This window comes from Argopecten irradians, chromosome 12, assembly GCF_041381155.1.
Source record: "Argopecten irradians isolate NY chromosome 12, Ai_NY, whole genome shotgun sequence".
Classification (NCBI taxonomy): domain Eukaryota; kingdom Metazoa; phylum Mollusca; class Bivalvia; order Pectinida; family Pectinidae; genus Argopecten; species Argopecten irradians.
In genome coordinates this window covers 9091222-9110768 of record NC_091145.1, presented here as the reverse complement: position 1 = coordinate 9110768, position 19547 = coordinate 9091222, and the positions used below count along the sequence as shown (strand labels likewise).

The 19547-nt window shown below is 42.2% G+C and overlaps 1 protein-coding gene across 1 annotated transcript in view; it reads right to left on the bottom strand.

Moving 5' to 3' along the window:
• The window catches only part of LOC138336639 (dedicator of cytokinesis protein 4-like), a 167326-nt gene that overhangs the window by 120571 nt on the left and 27208 nt on the right, over positions 1-19547 (bottom strand). Inside the window, exons 4-10 of the mRNA XM_069286164.1 lie at positions 14128-14183; positions 13174-13276; positions 12192-12340; positions 1873-1993; positions 1276-1433; positions 517-598; positions 106-166 (exon numbers count right to left, since the gene is read on the bottom strand). Of these exons, the coding sequence (XP_069142265.1) occupies positions 106-166; positions 517-598; positions 1276-1433; positions 1873-1993; positions 12192-12340; positions 13174-13276; positions 14128-14183 (730 nt within the window). The remainder of the gene's footprint in view (positions 1-105; positions 167-516; positions 599-1275; positions 1434-1872; positions 1994-12191; positions 12341-13173; positions 13277-14127; positions 14184-19547) is intronic.

The following is a 19547-nucleotide window of genomic DNA, read 5'->3' as shown; positions in this document are numbered from 1 at the left end:
GCCCTCAGAGAAATATTACACCTGCAGGTACATAGACCTTCATATCACACTGCCAGCAGGGCCATAAATGTATAATACAGATTTGATAAAGAAAATGATACTTGCCACATCTGTAAATTTTGATGACTAAAAACAAAGATTTGTTGAGATCCTCTGAGGATAAGTCCTGTAAAATGATACCACACAGTTTGAACTTTGAAAGAAAAATTAACATCCATCACTATACATAACTTACTCGCACACTTGTTAAAATTCATTGAAGAAACGCTACAAAATTTCCTGTATACGACAAATTAATGGTTATAATATAATAACTTGCATTCCAGGTCAAGGTTCCTGTATGATGTTAGTAATACGTATGTGTATTACAAAATGTGCTTATAACAAAGTAATTTTGTTAGTCCACACAAGTTCATTTCCATGTTTTACTGTACAGTTTTTAACTGACTTCATAATGTATTCAGCCATTTCTCTACAATTACTGAGATTCTGTATGAAGTTATAAGTTATACTCACAGAAAATAAACCGTAGTATCCACTAAGTTTATCTTGATCCTGAGCTAAACCATTCTTGTTTACACATACTTCAAATTGTTCACTGAAAAAAATAAAAATTATCATTAAAGATATTCAGCACTCAATCATCTAAGTAGTAGTCTATATACAGTACTGATCGAGCAATCTCAACATACTCAAAATGTTCTTTTATTTGTATAGATTTATTCTTTTCTGTGCAATTCTGTCAAAAATGAAATTATCTCACATAAGACATGATCTAGCCCCCACCAACAAATACATTCATCTCCTCAAGCATTACAAACTTATCTCCCTTGAAATAATTTAATTACCTCCATTGATCAAATTAAATTAACTCCCCTTAACTAAGGACATTATCTTTCCTGAAGTAATAAAAATATTTCCCCTGAACCAGTAGACATAATGAAATTGTATAAACATCATATAAGGGATAAGTTTCCTTGTCCAAGATTTCTCTTGTATTTCCTAATGAAGTTTATTTGATCACTCACTATTTCCTGGGTGCGTAATCTTAGTACCCAGTGTTCTTTTGTATTATTGATAATGGATTAAGATATTTCACTGTAAATTCATGATCTTCCTGTTTTATAAGTCTATACTACCTAGTGGCCACTTAAACAACACACAGGAATTACCTACTACAATTATAAAACATTACTTCCACTTGTGATTTTTACTTACCTTATAAATTTGCATTCCCTGGTGTTATATACAGACATCACCCGAGGTTTTACCTACCTGATAAATTTGCGTTCCCTGGCGTTATATACAGACAGGTATAGGACCGACTCCTCCATTATGGCACACTGTGATGACTTGAAGTTGACCAACAGATGATTCATCCCCACACACTTCCCGTCTCCTCTATAACTCTCAGCACTGCTTCTTTTCTTTGGCTAGAAAATATTAGCAGAATTCATAATTCAAAATCTCAGCAGTTTTAATAAAGAAATACATCTCATCAATATGTTTTTCTTTGGCTAGATAATATATACTCAAAATTAAAGCTTTAAAATCTCAATTACACAAATCAGCTATGCAGGTGTAGTATGGTTTAGAGCTTTTGGTACTCACCGAAATCTTAACATTATAAATGTAGGAGAATAAAACTCAATTAATTAAAGAGTTCAGAGGTCAAAGGTTAGGTCCTTGTCAGGTTATTTCATTGCTGAGTATAATCAACATTCTGTATTTAATGCCTCAATTGGTAATTAACTATGGCTGACTTTATATTGAAAAGACAGAGAAGTCAACACTTCTTAACTCTCCAATCAGTTTTGGGGAAGTAGACTATATAGATGGATGGACAGACTGACAAATGGACAGACAACCTACCATATCTGGAGTGGTATTAGAAGAACTTTTTGTGTGGAGTCTATAGAGCCCTGTTACACTGTATCGGTCCGGATCCACTGGTTCTCCTTCAACCCGAGGTACCAAGTCCATACCAAGTTTTCTGAAAGAGAGTTTTATACTATAAAATACAAATATTTTCATGTGTTCATGTTTTTGCTTAGTTAAAATTTCAAAGCTGTTTCTAGTATGGTAATCATTGGACTGTGCATCGGTAGCATTACCTTTGGGTGTGAATACATTCGAGAGGTTTAATAAACATGAAATAAGCACAAAGTCATGAATAGTTCTACTAGTACAGCTTCAATACTGTATATTTTTTTGAAAGACAAATCTTGGTTTGGTCTGATTTTATGTCCTAAACTGTCCATCCAGAAGTGGAGAGCTGGTGGTAGAATATTGGCTTATTAATTGGCCCCCACTTTCTTGGTTACTGCAGTCTCAAATTCAGAGGTAATTCTGAGTCATAAGTGTGGTTAGAGACATACCCGTCGCCCCAGTCTATAAGTGTGGTTAGAGACCCCAGTCTATAAGTGTGGTTAGAGACATACCCGTCGTCCCAGTCTATAAGTGTGGTTAGAGACATACCCGTCGTCCCAGTCTATAAGTGTGATTAGAGACATATCCCCAGTCTATAAGTGTGGTTAGAGAGACATACCCGTCGTCCCAGTCTATAAGTGTGATTAGAGACATACCCGTCGTCCCAGTCTATAAGTGTGGTTATAGAGACATACCCGTCGCCCCAGTCTATAAGTGTGAGAGACATACCCGTCGCCCCAGTCTATAAGTGTGGTTAGAGACATACCCGTCGCCCCAGTCTATAAGTGTGGTTAGAGACATAGTGTGGTTAGAGACATACCCGTCGCCCCAGTCTATAAGTGTGGTTAGAGACATACCCGTCACCCCAGTCTATAAGTGTGGTTAGAGACATACCCGTCGCCCCAGTCTATAAGTGTGGTTAGAGACATACCCGTCGCCCCAGTCTATAAGTGTGGTTAGAGACATACCCGTCGCCCCAGTCTATAAGTGTGGTTAGAGACATACCCGTCGCCCCAGTCTATAAGTGTGGTTAGAGACATACCCGTCGCCCCAGTCTATAAGTGTGGTTAGAGACATACCCGTCGCCCCAGTCTATAAGTGTGGTTAGAGACATACCCGTCGCCCCAGTCTATAAGTGTGGTTAGAGACATACCCGTCGCCCCAGTCTATAAGTGTGGTTATAGAGACATACCCCTCGCCCCAGTCTATAAGTGTGGTTAGAGACATACCCGTCGCCCCAGTCTATAAGTGTGGTTAGAGACATACCCGTCGCCCCAGTCTATAAGTGTGGTTAGAGACATACCCGTCGCCCCAGTCTATAAGTGTGGTTAGAGACATACCCGTCGCCCCAGTCTATAAGTGTGTTAGAGACATACCCGTCGCCCCAGTCTATAAGTGTGGTTAGAGACATACCCGTCGCCCCAGTCTATAAGTGTGGTTATAGAGACATACCCGTCGCCCCAGTCTATAAGTGTGGTTAGAGACATACCCCGTCCCCAGTCTATAAGTGTGGTTAGAGACATACCCGTCGCCCCAGTCTATAAGTGTGGTTAGAGACATACCCGTCGCCCCAGTCTATAAGTGTGGTTAGAGACATACCCGTCGCCCCAGTCTATAAGTGTGTGTTTAGAGACATACCCGTCGCCCAGTCTATAAGTGTGGTTAGAGACATACCCGTCACCCCAGTCTATAAGTGTGGTTAGAGACATACCCGTCACCCCAGTCTATAAGTGTGGTTAGAGACATACCCGTCGCCCCAGTCTATAAGTGTGGTTAGAGACATACCCGTCGCCCCAGTCTATAAGTGTGGTTAGAGACATACCCTCACCCCAGTCTATAAGTGTGGTTAGAGACATACCCGTCGCCCCAGTCTATAAGTGTGGTTAGAGACATACCCGTCGCCCCAGTCTATAAGTGTGGTTAGAGACATACCCGTCCCCCAGTCTATAAGTGTGGTTAGAGACATACCCGTCGCCCCAGTCTATAAGTGTGGTTAGAGACATACCCGTCGCCCCAGTCTATAAGTGTGGTTAGAGACATACCCGTCGCCCCAGTCTATAAGTGTGGTTAGAGACATACCCGTCGCCCCAGTCTATAAGTGTGGTTAGAGACATACCCGTCGCCCCAGTCTATAAGTGTGGTTAGAGACATACCCGTCGCCCCAGTCTATAAGTGTGGTTAGAGACATACCCGTCGCCCCAGTCTATAAGTGTGGTTAGAGACATACCCGTCGCCCCAGTCTATAAGTGTGGTTAGAGACATACCCGTCACCCCAGTCTATAAGTGTGGTTAGAGACATACCCGTCGCCCCAGTCTATAAGTGTGGTTAGAGACATACCCGTCGCCCCAGTCTATAAGTGTGGTTAGAGACATACCCGTCACCCCAGTCTATAAGTGTGGTTAGAGACATACCCGTCGCCCCAGTCTATAAGTGTGGTTAGAGACATACCCGTCGCCCCAGTCTATAAGTGTGGTTAGAGACATACCCGTCGTCCCAGTCTATAAGTGTGGTTAGAGACATACCCGTCGCCCCCAGTCTATAAGTGTGGTTAGAGACATACCCGTCGCCCCAGTCTATAAGTGTGGTTAGAGACATACCCGTTCGCCCCAGTCTATAAGTGTGGTTAGAGACATACCCGTCGCCCCAGTCTATAAGTGTGGATTAGAGACATACCCGTCGCCCCAGTCTATAAGTGTGGTTAGAGACATACCCGTCGCCCCAGTCTATAAGTGTGGTTAGAGACATACCCCAGTCTATAAGTTGGTTAGAGACATACCCGTCGCCCCAGTCTATAAGTTGTGGTTAGAGACATACCCGTCGCCCCAGTCTATAAGTGTGGTTAGAGACATACCCGTCGCCCCAGTCTATAAGTGTGGTTAGAGACATACCCGTCGCCCCAGTCTATAAGTGTGGTTAGAGACATACCCGTCGCCCCAGTCTATAAGTGTGGTTAGAGACATACCCGTCGCCCCAGTCTATAAGTGTGATTAGAGACATACCCGTCGCCCCAGTCTATAAGTGTGATTAGAGACATACCCGTCGCCCCAGTCTATAAGTGTGGTTAGAGACATACCCGTCTCCCCCAGTCTATAAGTGTGGTTAGAGACATACCCGTCGCCCCAGTCTATAAGTGTGGTTAGAGACATACCCGTCGCCCCAGTCTATAAGTGTGGTTAGAGACATACCCGTCGCCCCAGTCTATAAGTGTGTTAGAGACATACCGTCGCCCCAGTCTATAAGTGTTGGTTAGAGACATACCCGTCGCCCCAGTCTATAAGTGTGGTTAGAGACATACCCGTCACCCCAGTCTATAAGCATGTGGTTAGAGACATACCCGTCACCCCAGTCTATAAGTGTGGTTAGAGACATACCCGTCGCCCCAGTCTATAAGTGTGGTTAGAGACATACCCGTCGCCCCAGTCTATAAGTGTGGTTAGAGACATACCCGTCGCCCCAGTCTATAAGTGTGGTTAGAGACATACCCGTCGCCCCAGTCTATAAGTGTGGTTAGAGACATACCCGTCGCCCCAGTCTATAAGTGTGGTTAGAGACATACCCGTCGACATACCCAGTCCCTATAAGTGTGGTTAGAGAGACATACCCGTCGCCCCAGTCTATAAGTGTGGTTAGAGACATACCCTCGCCCCAGTCTATAAGTGTGGTTAGAGACATACCCGTCGCCCCAGTCTATAAGTGTGGTTAGAGACATACCCGTCGCCCCAGTCTAATAAGTGTGGTTAGAGACATACCCGTCGCCCCAGTCTATAAGTGTGGTTAGAGACATACCCGTCGCCCCAGTCTATAAGTGTGGTTAGAGACATACCCGTCACCCCAGTCTATAAGTGTGGTTAGAGACATACCCGTCGCCCCAGTCTATAAGTGTGGTTAGAGACATACCCGTCGCCCCAGTCTATAAGTGTGGTTAGAGACATACCCGTCGCCCCAGTCTATAAGTGTGGTTAGAGACATACCCGTCGCCCCAGTCTATAAGTGTGGTTAGAGACATACCCGTCGCCCCAGTCTATAAGTGTGGTTAGAGACATACCCGTCGCCCCAGTCTATAAGTGTGGTTAGAGACATACCCGTCACCCCAGTCTATAAGTGTGGTTAGAGACATACCCGTCGCCCCAGTCTATAAGCATGGTTAGAGACATACCCGTCGCCCCAGTCTATAAGTGTGGTTAGAGACATACCCGTCGCCCCAGTCTATAAGTGTGGTTAGAGACATACCCGTCACCCCAGTCTATAAGTGTGGTTAGAGACATACCCCGTCGCCCGCAGTCTATAAGTGTGGTTAGAGACATACCCGTCGCCCCAGTCTATAAGTGTGGTTAGAGACATACCCGTCGCCCCAGTCTATAAGTGTGGTTAGAGACATACCCGTCGCCCCAGTCTATAAGTGTGGTTAGAGACATACCCGTCGTCCCAGTCTATAAGTGTGGTTAGAGACATACCCGTCGCCCCAGTCTATAAGTGTGGTTAGAGACATACCCGTCGCCCCAGTCTATAAGTGTGGTTAGAGACATACCCGTCGCCCCAGTCTATAAGTGTGGTTAGAGACATACCCGTCGCCCCAGTCTATAAGTGTGGTTAGAGACATACCCGTCGCCCCAGTCTATAAGTGTGTCGGTTAGAGACATACCCGTCGCCCCAGTCTATAAGTGTGGTTAGAGACATACCCGTCACCCCAGTCTATAAGTGTGGTTAGAGACATACCCGTCGCCCCAGTCTATAAGTGTGGATTAGAGACATACCCGTCGCCCCAGTCTATAAGTGTGGTTAGAGACATACCCGTCGCCCCAGTCTATAAGTGTGATTAGAGACATACCCGTCGCCCCAGTCTATAAGTGTGGTTAGAGACATACCCGTCGCCCCAGTCTATAAGTGTGGTTAGAGACATACCCGTCGCCCCAGTCTATAAGTGTGGTTAGAGACATACCCGTCACCCCAGTCTATAAGTGTGGTTAGAGACATACCCGTCGCCCCAGTCTATAAGTGTGGTTAGAGACATACCCGTCGCCCCAGTCTATAAGTGTGGTTAGAGACATACCCGTCGCCCCAGTCTATAAGTGTGGTTAGAGACATACCCGTCGCCCCAGTCTATAAGTGTGGTTAGAGACATACCCGTCGCCCCAGTCTATAAGTGTGGTTAGAGACATACCCGTCGCCCCAGTCATATAAGTGTGGTTAGAGACATACCCGTCGCCCCAGTCTATAAGTGTCATAAGGTTAGAGACATACCCGTCGCCCCAGTCTATAAGTGTGGTTAGAGACATACCCGTCGCCCCAGTCTATAAGTGTGGTTAGAGACATACCCGTCGCCCCAGTCTATAAGTGTGGTTAGAGACATACCCGTCGCCCCAGTCTATAAGTGTGGTTAGAGACATACCCGTCGTCCCCAGTCTATAAGTTGTGGTTAGAGACATACCCGTCGCCCCAGTCTATAAGTGTGGTTAGAGACATACCCGTCGCCCAGTCTATAAGTGTGGTTAGAGACATACCCGTCGCCCCAGTCTATAAGTGTGGTTAGAGACATACCCGTCGCCCAGTCTTATAAGTGTGGTTAGAGACATACCCGTCGCCCCAGTCTATAAGTGTGGTTAGAGACATACCCGTCGCCCCAGTCTATAAGTGTGGTTAGAGACATACCCGTCGCCCCAGTCTATAAGTGTGGTTAGAGACATACCCGTCGCCCCAGTCTATAAGTGTGGTTATAGAGACATACCCGTCGCCCCAGTCTATAAGTGTGGTTAGAGACATACCCGTCGCCCCAGTCTATATAAGTGTGGTTAGAGACATACCCGTCGCCCCAGTCTATAAGTGTGGTTAGAGACATACCCGTCGCCCCCAGTCTATAAGTGTGGTTAGAGACATACCCGTCGCCCCAGTCTATAAGTGTGGTTAGAGACATACCCGTCGCCCAGTCTTAAGTGTTAGAGACATCGTCCCAGTCTATAAGTGTGATTAGAGACATACCCATCGTCCCAGTCTATAAGTGTGGTTATAGAGACATACCCGTCGCCCCAGTCTATAAGTGTGGTTAGAGAGACATACCCGTCGCCCCAGTCTATAAGTGTGGTTAGAGACATACCCGTCGCCCCAGTCTATAAGTGTGGTTAGAGACATACCCGTCGCCCCAGTCTATAAGTGTGGTTAGAGACATACCCGTCGCCCCAGTCTATAAGTGTGGTTAGAGACATACCCGTCGCCCCAGTCTATAAGTGTGGTTAGAGACATACCCGTCGCCCCAGTCTATAAGTGTGGTTAGAGACATACCCGTCGCCCCAGTCTATAAGTGTGGTTAGAGACATACCCGTCGTCCCAGTCTATAAGTGTGGTTAGAGACATACCCGTCGTCCCAGTCTATAAGTGTGGTTAGAGACATACCCGTCGCCCCAGTCTATAAGTGTGGTTAGAGACATACCCGTCGCCCCAGTCTATAAGTGTGGTTAGAGACATACCCGTCGCCCCAGTCTATAAGTGTGGTTAGAGACATACCCGTCGCCCCAGTCTATAAGTGTGGTTAGAGACATACCGCGTCTATAAGTGTGGTTAGAGACATACCCGTCGCCCAGTCTATAAGTGTGGTTAGAGACATACCCGTCGCCCCAGTCTATAAGTGTGGTTAGAGACATACCCGTCGCCCCAGTCTATACGCATGGTTAGAGACATACCCGTCGTCCCAGTCTATAAGTGTGTTAGAGACATACCCGTCGCCCCAGTCTATAAGCATGGTTAGAGACATACCCGTCGCCCCAGTCTATAAGTGTGGTTAGAGACATACCCGTCGCCCCAGTCTATAAGTGTGAGACATTTAGAGACATACCCGTCGTCCCAGTCTATAAGTGTGGTTAGAGACATACCCGTCGCCCCAGTCTATAAGTGTGATTAGAGACATACCCGTCGCCCCAGTCTATAAGTGTGGTTAGAGACATACCCGTCGCCCCAGTCTATAAGTGTGGATAGAGACATACCCGTCGCCCCAGTCTATAAGTGTGGTTAGAGACATACCCGTCGCCCCAGTCTATAAGTGTGGTTAGAGACATACCCGTCGCCCCAGTCTATAAGTGTGGATAGAGACATACCCGTCGCCCCAGTCTATAAGCATGGTTAGAGACATACCCGTCACCCCAGTCTATAAGTGTGGTTAGAGACATACCCGTCACCCCAGTCTATAAGTGTGGTTAGAGACATACCCGTCGCCCCAGTCTATATAAGTGTGGATAGAGACATACCCGTCGCCCCAGTCTATAAGTGTGGTTAGAGACATACCCGTCGCCCCAGTCTATAAGTGTGGTTAGAGACATACCCGTCGCCCCAGTCTATAAGTGTGGTTAGAGACATACCCGTCACCCCAGTCTATAAGCATGGTTAGAGACATACCCGTCACCCCAGTCTATAAGTGTGGTTAGAGACATACCCGTCACCCCAGTCTATAAGTGTGGTTAGAGACATACCCGTCGCCCCAGTCTATAAGTGTGGTTAGAGACATACCCGTCGCCCCAGTCTATAAGTGTGGTTAGAGACATACCCGTCCCCCAGTCTATAAGTGTGGTTAGAGACATACCCGTCGCCCCAGTCTATAAGTGTGGTTAGAGACATACCCGTCGCCCCAGTCTATAAGTGTGGTTAGAGACATACCCGTCGCCCCAGTCTATAAGTGTGGTTAGAGACATACCCGTCGTCCCAGTCTATAAGTGTGGTTAGAGACATACCCGTCGCCCCAGTCTATAAGTGTGGTTAGAGACATACCCGTCACCCCAGTCTATAAGTGTGGTTAGAGACATACCGTCACCCCAGTCTATAAGTGTGGTTAGAGACATACCCGTCGTCCCCAGTCTATAAGTGTGGTTAGAGACATACCGTCCCCAGTCTACCCCGTCGCCCCAGTCTATAAGTGTGGTTAGAGACATACCCGTCGCCCCAGTCTATAAGTGTGGTTAGAGACATACCCGTCGCCCCAGTCTATAAGTGTGGTTAGAGACATACCCGTCGCCCCAGTCTATAAGTGTGGTTAGAGACATACCCGTCGCCCAGTCTATAAGTGTGATTAGAGACATACCCGTCGTCCCAGTCTATAAGTGTGGTTAGAGACATACCCGTCGCCCCAGTCTATAAGTGTGATTAGAGACATACCCGTCGCCCCAGTCTATAAGTGTGATTAGAGACATACCCGTCGCCCCAGTCTATAAGTGTGGTTAGAGACATACCCGTCGTCCCAGTCTATAAGTGTGGTTAGAGACATACCCGTCGCCCCAGTCTATAAGCATGGTTAGAGACATACCCGTCACCCCAGTCTATAAGTGTGGTTAGAGACATACCCGTCGCCCCAGTCTATAAGTGTGGTTAGAGACATACCCGTCGCCCCAGTCTATAAGTGTGGTTAGAGACATACCCGTCGTCCCAGTCTATAAGTGTGGTTAGAGACATACCCGTCGCCCCAGTCTATAAGTGTGGTTAGAGACATACCCGTCCGCCCAGTCTATAAGTGTGGTTAGAGACATACCCGTCGCCCCAGTCTATAAGTGTGGTTAGAGACATACCCGTCGCCCCAGTCTATAAGTGTGGTTAGAGACATACCCGTCGTCCCAGTCTATAAGTGTGGTTAGAGACATACCCGTCGCCCCAGTCTATAAGTGTGGTTAGAGACATACCCGTCGCCCCAGTCTATAAGTGTGGTTAGAGACATACCCGTCGTCCCAGTCTATAAGTGTGGATAGAGACATACCCGTCGCCCCAGTCTATAAGTGTGGTTAGAGACATACCCGTCGCCCCAGTCTATAAGTGTGGTTTAGAGACATACCCGTCGCCCCAGTCTATAAGTGTGGTTAGAGACATACCCGTCGCCCCAGTCTATAAGTGTGGTTAGAGACATACCCGTCGCCCCAGTCTATAAGTGTGGTTAGAGACATACCCGTCGCCCCAGTCTATAAGTGTGGTTAGAGACATACCCGTCGCCCCAGTCTATAAGTGTGGTTAGAGACATACCCGTCGCCCCAGTCTATAAGTGTGGTTAGAGACATACCCGTCGCCCCAGTCTATAAGTGTGGTTAGAGACATACCCGTCGCCCCAGTCTATAAGTGTGGTTAGAGACATACCCGTCGCCCCAGTCTATAAGTGTGGTTAGAGACATACCCGTCGCCCCAGTCTATAAGTGTGGTTAGAGACATACCCGTCGCCCCAGTCTATAAGTGTGGTTAGAGACATACCCGTCGCCCCAGTCTATAAGTGTGGTTAGAGACATACCCGTCGCCCCAGTCTATAAGTGTGGTTAGAGACATACCCGTCGCCCCAGTCTATAAGTGTGGTTAGAGACATATCCCGTCGCCCCAGTCTATATAGGCAGTCCCCATAAAGTGGGTTAGAGACATACCCGTCGCCCCAGTCTATAAGTGTGGTTAGAGACATACCCGTCGCCCCAGTCTATAAGTGTGGTTAGAGACATACCCGTCGCCCCAGTCTATAAGTGTGGTTAGAGACATACCCGTCGCCCCAGTCTATAAGTGTATAGTCTATAAGTGTGGTTAGAGACATACCCGTCGCCCCAGTGTATAAGTGTGGATAGAGACATACCCGTCGCCCCACATCTATAAGTGTGTGGATAGAGACATACCCGTCGCCCAGTCTATAAGTGTGGATAGAGACATAGTTGTCGCCCCAGTCTATAAGTGTGGTTAGAGACATACCCGTCGCCCCACTCTATAAGTGTGGTTAGAGACATACCCGTCGCCCCAGTCTATAAGTATGGATAGAGACATACCCGTCGCCCCAGTCTATAAGTGTGGCGATCTCCTGACGTAATTCCTTGGCCTATTATATACATACCCGTCGCCCCAGTCTATAAGTGTGATTAGAGACATACCCGTCGCCCCAGTCTATAAGTGTGGTTAGAGACATATCCGTCGCCCCAGTCTATAAGTGTGGTTAGAGACATACCCGTCGCCCCAGTCTATAAGTGTGGATAGAGACATACCCGTCGCCCCAGTCTATAAGTGTGGTTAGAGACATAGCTGTCGCCCCACTCTATAAGTGTGGTTAGAGACATACCCGTCGCCCCAGTCTATAAGTGTGGATAGAGACATACCCGTCGCCCCAGTCTATAAGTGTGGTTAGAGACATACCCGTCGCCCCAGTCTATAAGTGTGGATAGAGACATACCCGTCGCCCCAGTCTATAAGTGTGGATAGAGACATACCCGTCGCCCCAGTCTATAAGTGTGGCGATCTCCTGACGTAATTCCTTGGCCTGTTATATACATACCCGTCGCCCCAGTCTATAAGTGTGGCGATCTCCTGACGTAATTCCTTGGCCTGTTCGTGAGACAGGGCAGCACTGATCAGCTTGCCTCTCAGTGACATCAGATGTATCATAGCGTTCCTGATTTCCTGTACTGTGGCTCCAGCCTGGCCCTGAATAAAAAGCAAAAATTAACAAGAGGCCCAATGGTCCTTAACGGTCATCTGACTATTAATACAATACAACATATTGTTTAACTGAAGTAATTTAAAGACTGTTGCTTATTTAACCCCTGTGATCTTGAATGAAGGCCAATATCATCCATACGAACAGACTTGGTAGCTCTTTATCCCATTAGTCACAGGCCTACTATCAGATTTGTAGGCCTCTTAGTTATTGACAAGAGTCTTTTAAAGATTTAAGCCAATTTAGCCCCTGTGACCATGGATGAAGGTTAAGGTCGTTTATTTGAACAACAAACATGGGAGTCCTTCACCCAAAGATGATACAGACCCAAGCAAGCTACAGGCCAAATATCAGTACCCTAGGACAATCATTTATTGAGAAGAAGTTGTTTAAATGATAAGTTCACGCACAACAGTCGGCTGACAAAAACGAACAAAACACAACGACTATAGGTCATTCTGACCCTTCGTGTCAGTTGACTGAAAAAATGTGTAGAATTCTATCTGACTACACAGTCTATTTATTAATACCGCCAGTCAAATAAAATCTACTGATAACTGTACTCTGCACATTAAAATAACCATCCAATTGATAACCTATTAATGGAGTGAGTTAACATGGTTCACCATTAACGTTTGACGTACAGCATATAAGGAAGAATAATTTTGACATCTATGAATTTTACCTCTGATGCAGTGTTTGTTATTAATTGTAATAATTTAGTTTGGCACGAAATTGATTTCCAATAGGTTACAATGATTCTAATGACATACAGATCACAGTTAAATCTGAATATGTCCAGCTCATTACTAAAGCCTACCCATTTGATGAAGAGAGATTTCCAGAGTGTGTACCATTCCCTGAGGACATAGGTGACCTCCTTCACCATGGAATCCTCCATAGGCGTAATCGTCTCGTGGACACTACAAGTACAAAGATTTATGGTGAATTAAGTATTTTTGCTTCGGTGTCAATCATTATGTTCCTGTAGTAAATTCATTCTCCTAAGCCAGAGTAGAACAATTCACTCACCAAATTACATCGAAGAGGTAACTGCTTATATTTTGGGGAGATTGGTCATTATTTGTAATAACAGTGAACCCACAAAAATCCGGACACCGATAGTCCAGAAAACTCACAGAATAACTAAAAAAATGGAATTCAGACGTCGAGAAAATCTGGACGGTTGGAAGACTGCATGGAGATGCAAATTAAGTCTTCATAATATTGAAGGTCCATTGAAGTACTATGGATAGATTGTCTTTTCTAATGTGTTAACTAACTAAAGAATAATTCTAAACCAAACTCTGACCAACCACCTGGACTTTATTAAGATTTATTTTTTTATTTAATGTGAATATTTCAATAAGTTTTATCCCTGCACCCTTGAAAGCAGCTATAGGTCAATGTCATTCAACTGGACACACTTCTCTCACACAATAATTTAACTTTGGTGACCATCATTCCCATGAAATTGAAAAGCACCAGATAAAAATTTAACTGTAATCGTAAAATTTGTGATTCTATGCATCACCAAAATTGAGAAACACACCTGTGTGATAATTAACAGGTGATTAACAGATGTTCAGCTAGACGGCTTAAAGATTCAGGTTAATTAAGATGTGATCTACACTAAAGTGTATTCTAAGCATATCAGGAAAGGTAAATTGGTAGTCGTCATGGATTATTAATTTACACAAATTCAAGACTTACAGACTGAAATAGTTGACTTTTAAAACGAATACTAAAATGTATGAAAAGGGAGACAACTTACCCTTCATTGTCAACCTCGCATTCCTTTATGTGAATCAAGGCTGCTGGAAATATTCCCTGAAAATAAAATAAAGTAATTTGAAGTTATCTTTAAAAAAAAAAACCTGTCTTTCTTACAATTTCACATCCTCTTCATAAAATCATAGGACTTATTTGGGCACCATTATGGTAGAAACTTTTAAAAACACTGTTATTTTGTGATCTGACTTTATGCTCATTTTGCAGTTTACCTTAGAGTTTTCAAAAGCTTACATGAAATCAGTTTAAGAATTTCTTTATACTTATAAATTTGTGTCTGTTTTATTAGTTCATGAAAATTATTTTTTTACCGACAAAAATTAACAAAAGTAAATACGAAATTTACATCAAAAATTGTGAAAAAATTGCCTTGGACAATTTCAAAGATTATAACTGGTGTAACTAGTTCTACGTTATGAATGGATCAATATGTATGTGGGTGAATGTCAGAAAGCCATCAGATTATATACAACCGAGACATATAAAACAGATTACATACAGCCGTGTCATATTAAACATGCTATCAGCTGTGGCAGGTCCACTTATGGTACAATTGTGTAATCCAGGGATTGTCAGTGTCACAGGACGTCGATACAAAATGTCGTAGGAAATAATGAGGGATCTAAATACTGTGTAGGAGGAAACTATCAATAATAGGGGTGCAAATCCGTTTGATTTGTGTCTAAATCCCAGTTAACAGACTAGTGGCTATACAAGGACACGCCAGGTTTGGCAGGGGAAGAAAATCCAGAGTAACCAGAGTTAAAACATCAACCTAGAACACGTCAGTACCTGGTTTGGTTAGTTTAACATCCTATTAACATCAAGGGTCACTTAAAGATTTATGTTTAGAAGATGGTTGAAAGCCAGAATACACAGAAAACCACGAACCAGCAGTCATTTTATATATATATATATGTATGCATGTACCTGGCAACTGCCCCCACATTGGATTCGACCTAGAGGTGGAGAGCTTATATGGAAATGTTGTGACTTCTTGACCACTCACGGTCCCACAAAGTCCCACAAATGACCCACAAATGGTTGGCTTACATTAGAATGTCATATTGTTTCATCAAATTTCAAATTTAGTTACATCTTCAGTAACTATAGAAATCAAAATTTTAATTAAATTTAAATTAAATTACTTATATGTAAATTACCTTTATAAAGTGGTTAATAATGGTGAAAAAATGTATCCTGTAATGATTTATGGATCTAAAAACTGAAAAGTGACCTAAAAAAGAGAAAACTGTGTTCCTTAAATCACTTATACATAAAAGTAAGTCAATAGGTGACCTCCATTGTTATGTATAATGACCTAGTTTAAATTACCCCTTAATGGTGCCCATGAAGCGGTCTTGGCTTCAACCCCTCATGATTGGCCCAAAACGTCATAAAAAAAATTCCTTTGCTGATCTCAGTAACTTCCTTTTTATTGACACATAAATAAGGTCACACTGCACACGGGCTAGCAAACTACAACTAGGTCATTTTTACATTAAAATATATCAAGTAGCATAAATCATAAGCAACATCTATAAAGCAAAATGCTCTAAAAGGCAATAGTTTACACTAGCAGTTTCTGGATTATAAGTGATATAAAATGCATCTACCTACAAAAGTCTAGTTACACCTGGACATTTTACAACCCACATAATTCATCCCCATGAAACATAAACCACTTAACCATGCATAGAAGAATTTGGAAGTACATTGTAAACACCTGGACTCAAATTTCTGTTTTATCATATATCTGAAATATGATATTCAATGTCAACATTATGGTGTTTTTACCTTAGTGATCAGATTGTGCATTTTGTGTTCTTTTATACATTGGTGAAGTCAAATAAAGCTCAGTGCTAAAGCATTAAATTTAATCACAGTCAGTTTAAATGAAGGAGGAAAAAGAACAAAAGTTCCAGCATATTTTTTTTAAGTTAATAACTTTTTCAATATCTAATATAAACTAAATTTTGGAAAATAACGAAAACTTTCACAAGACTAACTAGAACTGTAAGCCTATAGCTAAACAAGTGTGTTGTGACCTGGTTACCATGGCAACCAACCAAACATGGTCCCCAACATTTCTGTGAAGTTTCATTGAAATTGATCCAGTAGTTTAGGAAAAGTTGTCTACAGACCATTTTTTTTTTATACAGACAGACAAACTGGAGTCCAGTACACCCCTAACTTTGTTACGGAGGTAGCAGTGTAGGGAGAGGGGTATACATGTAATACTAATTCAAGAAATTTTATCTGATATAATGAAATTCTACTAACGTATGTGCATGCACTCATTGCCAATGTGTCCATATATAAATGTATCTAAAAGCATTGTGTAGTTTTGTGGTCATAAAAGCAACTCACCAATGTAGTATTCTTAAAATAAAGTTAATTAGATATTAAAAAGGAAGCTGCAGATATTCATAAACTAAACAAATAAAAATATTTCACTATCTCGTTTTACAATTTTTTAATTACAATCCAATAAACAGACTATTATTATCTTGATAAAAACTTTTTTGCATTTCAGCTGAATTTCTCAACAGAGTTAGATACATCGTGCAACAATCACTGTTAGCGCATATGATGACACTATATTTAGAAAACCTGTAATAAAGACTTAGATAACTAACTCAATACAGGATAATGATATCACATATGAGAGATGTTTTTACACAAGTTCGTGATTATGCACCACAAATTAAATGTTACTGAATCTGACTGCTTGATTTCAACCTTTATCATTGCAATATGCTTCTCAAATTATAGCTATCATTTACATTGTCATGCTAACCAAATATCTCGCTCTGTGTAATGTAAATAAAACCGTTCTACATCTTGTCCTGTTAATGCACGACCATTCAGACCTAATGACATCACTAGCCTCTCATTGCATCAATAGAAGTATGGAACCACAATGGAAAATGGAAGTCATTGACTGGTAACATCTATAACAATACCCTGCTGATTATACCCCGGGGAGACAATAGAGAGCTCGTAATTATAAATAATCAGGTCAGGGTAAACAGGTTCTCGTTACAAAACCGGACAAGGTCGTAACATCACATAATTAAACCTTACCATCGCAAAATTAATAGGACGGCGAACAACGGCTCTCTTGGCAAAATAACTCATTATAAAATATATATCTAGTGACAACTCACTACAATAAGCTTGGCCTCAAATAGGACATCAGATCTCTAGACCTCTGAGTCAAGAATTTAGTTTATTGGATATCTGTGACCTTGATTAAAGGTCAAGGTCATTCATTTGAACAAATTGATATGTTTTGTTTCAAAGACTTCAGTTAGTTTGACATTTCTGACCTTGAATAAAGGACGTGGTCATGCATTTGGACAAATTGATATGTTTTCTTTCAAAGACTTCAGACTATTTGATATTTTTCTGACCCTGAATAAAAGACAAGGTCATTTATTTGAACAAATTGATAAGTTTTCCATTTGTCTCAACTCCACATCCTGTGCAAAATCTTATCTTTAGACCCTTTTTGGCTTTGTCATGAATAAAATAGAAAAGCTGACAAATTCTTTCCAAAATCATAATCTCAAATGTGCTTTTGCACGTCAAGAGATTATATACCTTGGACCAAGTTTAGATATTTTTCTGATCCTGAATAAAGGACAAGGTCATTCATTTGAACAAATTGAGAAGTTTTCCATTTGTCTCAACTCCGCATCCTGTGCAAAATCTTATCTTTAGACCCTTTTTGGCTTTATCATGGATAACATGGAAATGCTGACAAATTCTTTCCAAAATCATAATCTCAATTGTGCTTTTGCAAGTCAAGAGATTATATACCTTGGACCAAGTTTAGATATTTTTCTGACCCTGAATAAAGGACAAAGTCATTCATTTGAACAAATTGAGAAGTTCTCCATTTGTCTCAACTCCACATCCTGTGCAAAATCTTATCTTTAGACCCTTTTTGGCTTTATCATGGATAACATGGAAATGCTGACAAATTCTTTCCAAAATCATAATCTCAAAAGTGCTTTTGCAAGTCAAGAGATTATATACCTTGGACCAAGTTTAGATATTTTTCTGACCCTGAATAAAGGACAAAGTCATTCATTTGAACAAATTGATAAGTTTTCCATTTGTTTCAACTCTACATCCTGTGCAAAATCTTTAGACCCTTTTTGGCTTTGTCATGAATAAAATAGAAAAGCTGACAAATTCTTTCCAAAATCATAATCTCAAATGTGCTTTTGCAAGTCAAGAGATTATATACCTTGGACCAAGTTTAAATCGATGATGAATCATAACATACCTTAGACAAATAAATGTCGTCCATCTTTTGACTCCACTATATGTGATATAACATGTTGGGTTTGAGATCAATGTTCTATAACCACCCTGAGCTGTATTGATTATGGATGGGAGCAGTATATTTAATGCCAGGGGGATGACCCATAAAAGACAACTGACCACCGGTCATATCCGTGAGGGAATTGACCAGAAGCCATATATAATCACCACTAACTGAATCTCTGAAATTACAGGGATCCTACCAATATCCATCCATAGGAATTAACAGTTCTGTTGCATTTCCAATATTTCTTGATGAGTGATTCATGCTTCATTACAAGTCCTTTTCTGGCAAAATCATGATTCAAATCAAAATCAAATTCATGCTTCCTACACAAAATCAATACTTATATTCAAAACTACCCTTTTCAATCCTTTATTACAAGTCTTTCTTTCAGAAAATCATGCTTTTAATCAATTCAAAATCATGCTTCCTTCGCAAAATCAACTCTTTAATTCTGAACCGCCTATTTCAATTATTGTCTTCCTTATAAAATTGTTCGTTCTGGAAATGTCTACTGTTTCTTCATAAAATACGTCAATTTATCTGTGTAGTACAATCTGTTAAACAAAACTGGGCTATGGTCGGAATGTTTTTCCACAAAGACCAAGTGGGTTTACATACAGCCATATTTCAATGATAAGAGTTAAATCCTAATACCTTTGTGTCATATTAGCCAATACAATCCTGGGGCTGTGAATATGTTGCCTGATTGCATGAAAATGATTCTGAAAATTTTTGACCTTAAACTGCCAGAATTGTTCAAAGGTTTCAGATTTATACAGCTATGTGGCAAAATGGAATTGTTTGAAATAACAATGGATTTTCTGACTATATACAACAGCCAGTAGGAGATAATGAAACAATTTTGGGTTAATTTATAGTGCTATCATACTGAAATGTACTGGGTAAAAAAAAAAACACCAGTCAAACTCATTGAAAATGTGGGTTTGACAAAGACTTAACACTCTATTTGTATCTACCGGGTAGTTCTGATTATATCAAACAGAAAATGATCCTCATTCAAATGTTTTGTAATTTTTAAGGTTTACTTATCTGAAGTTTTA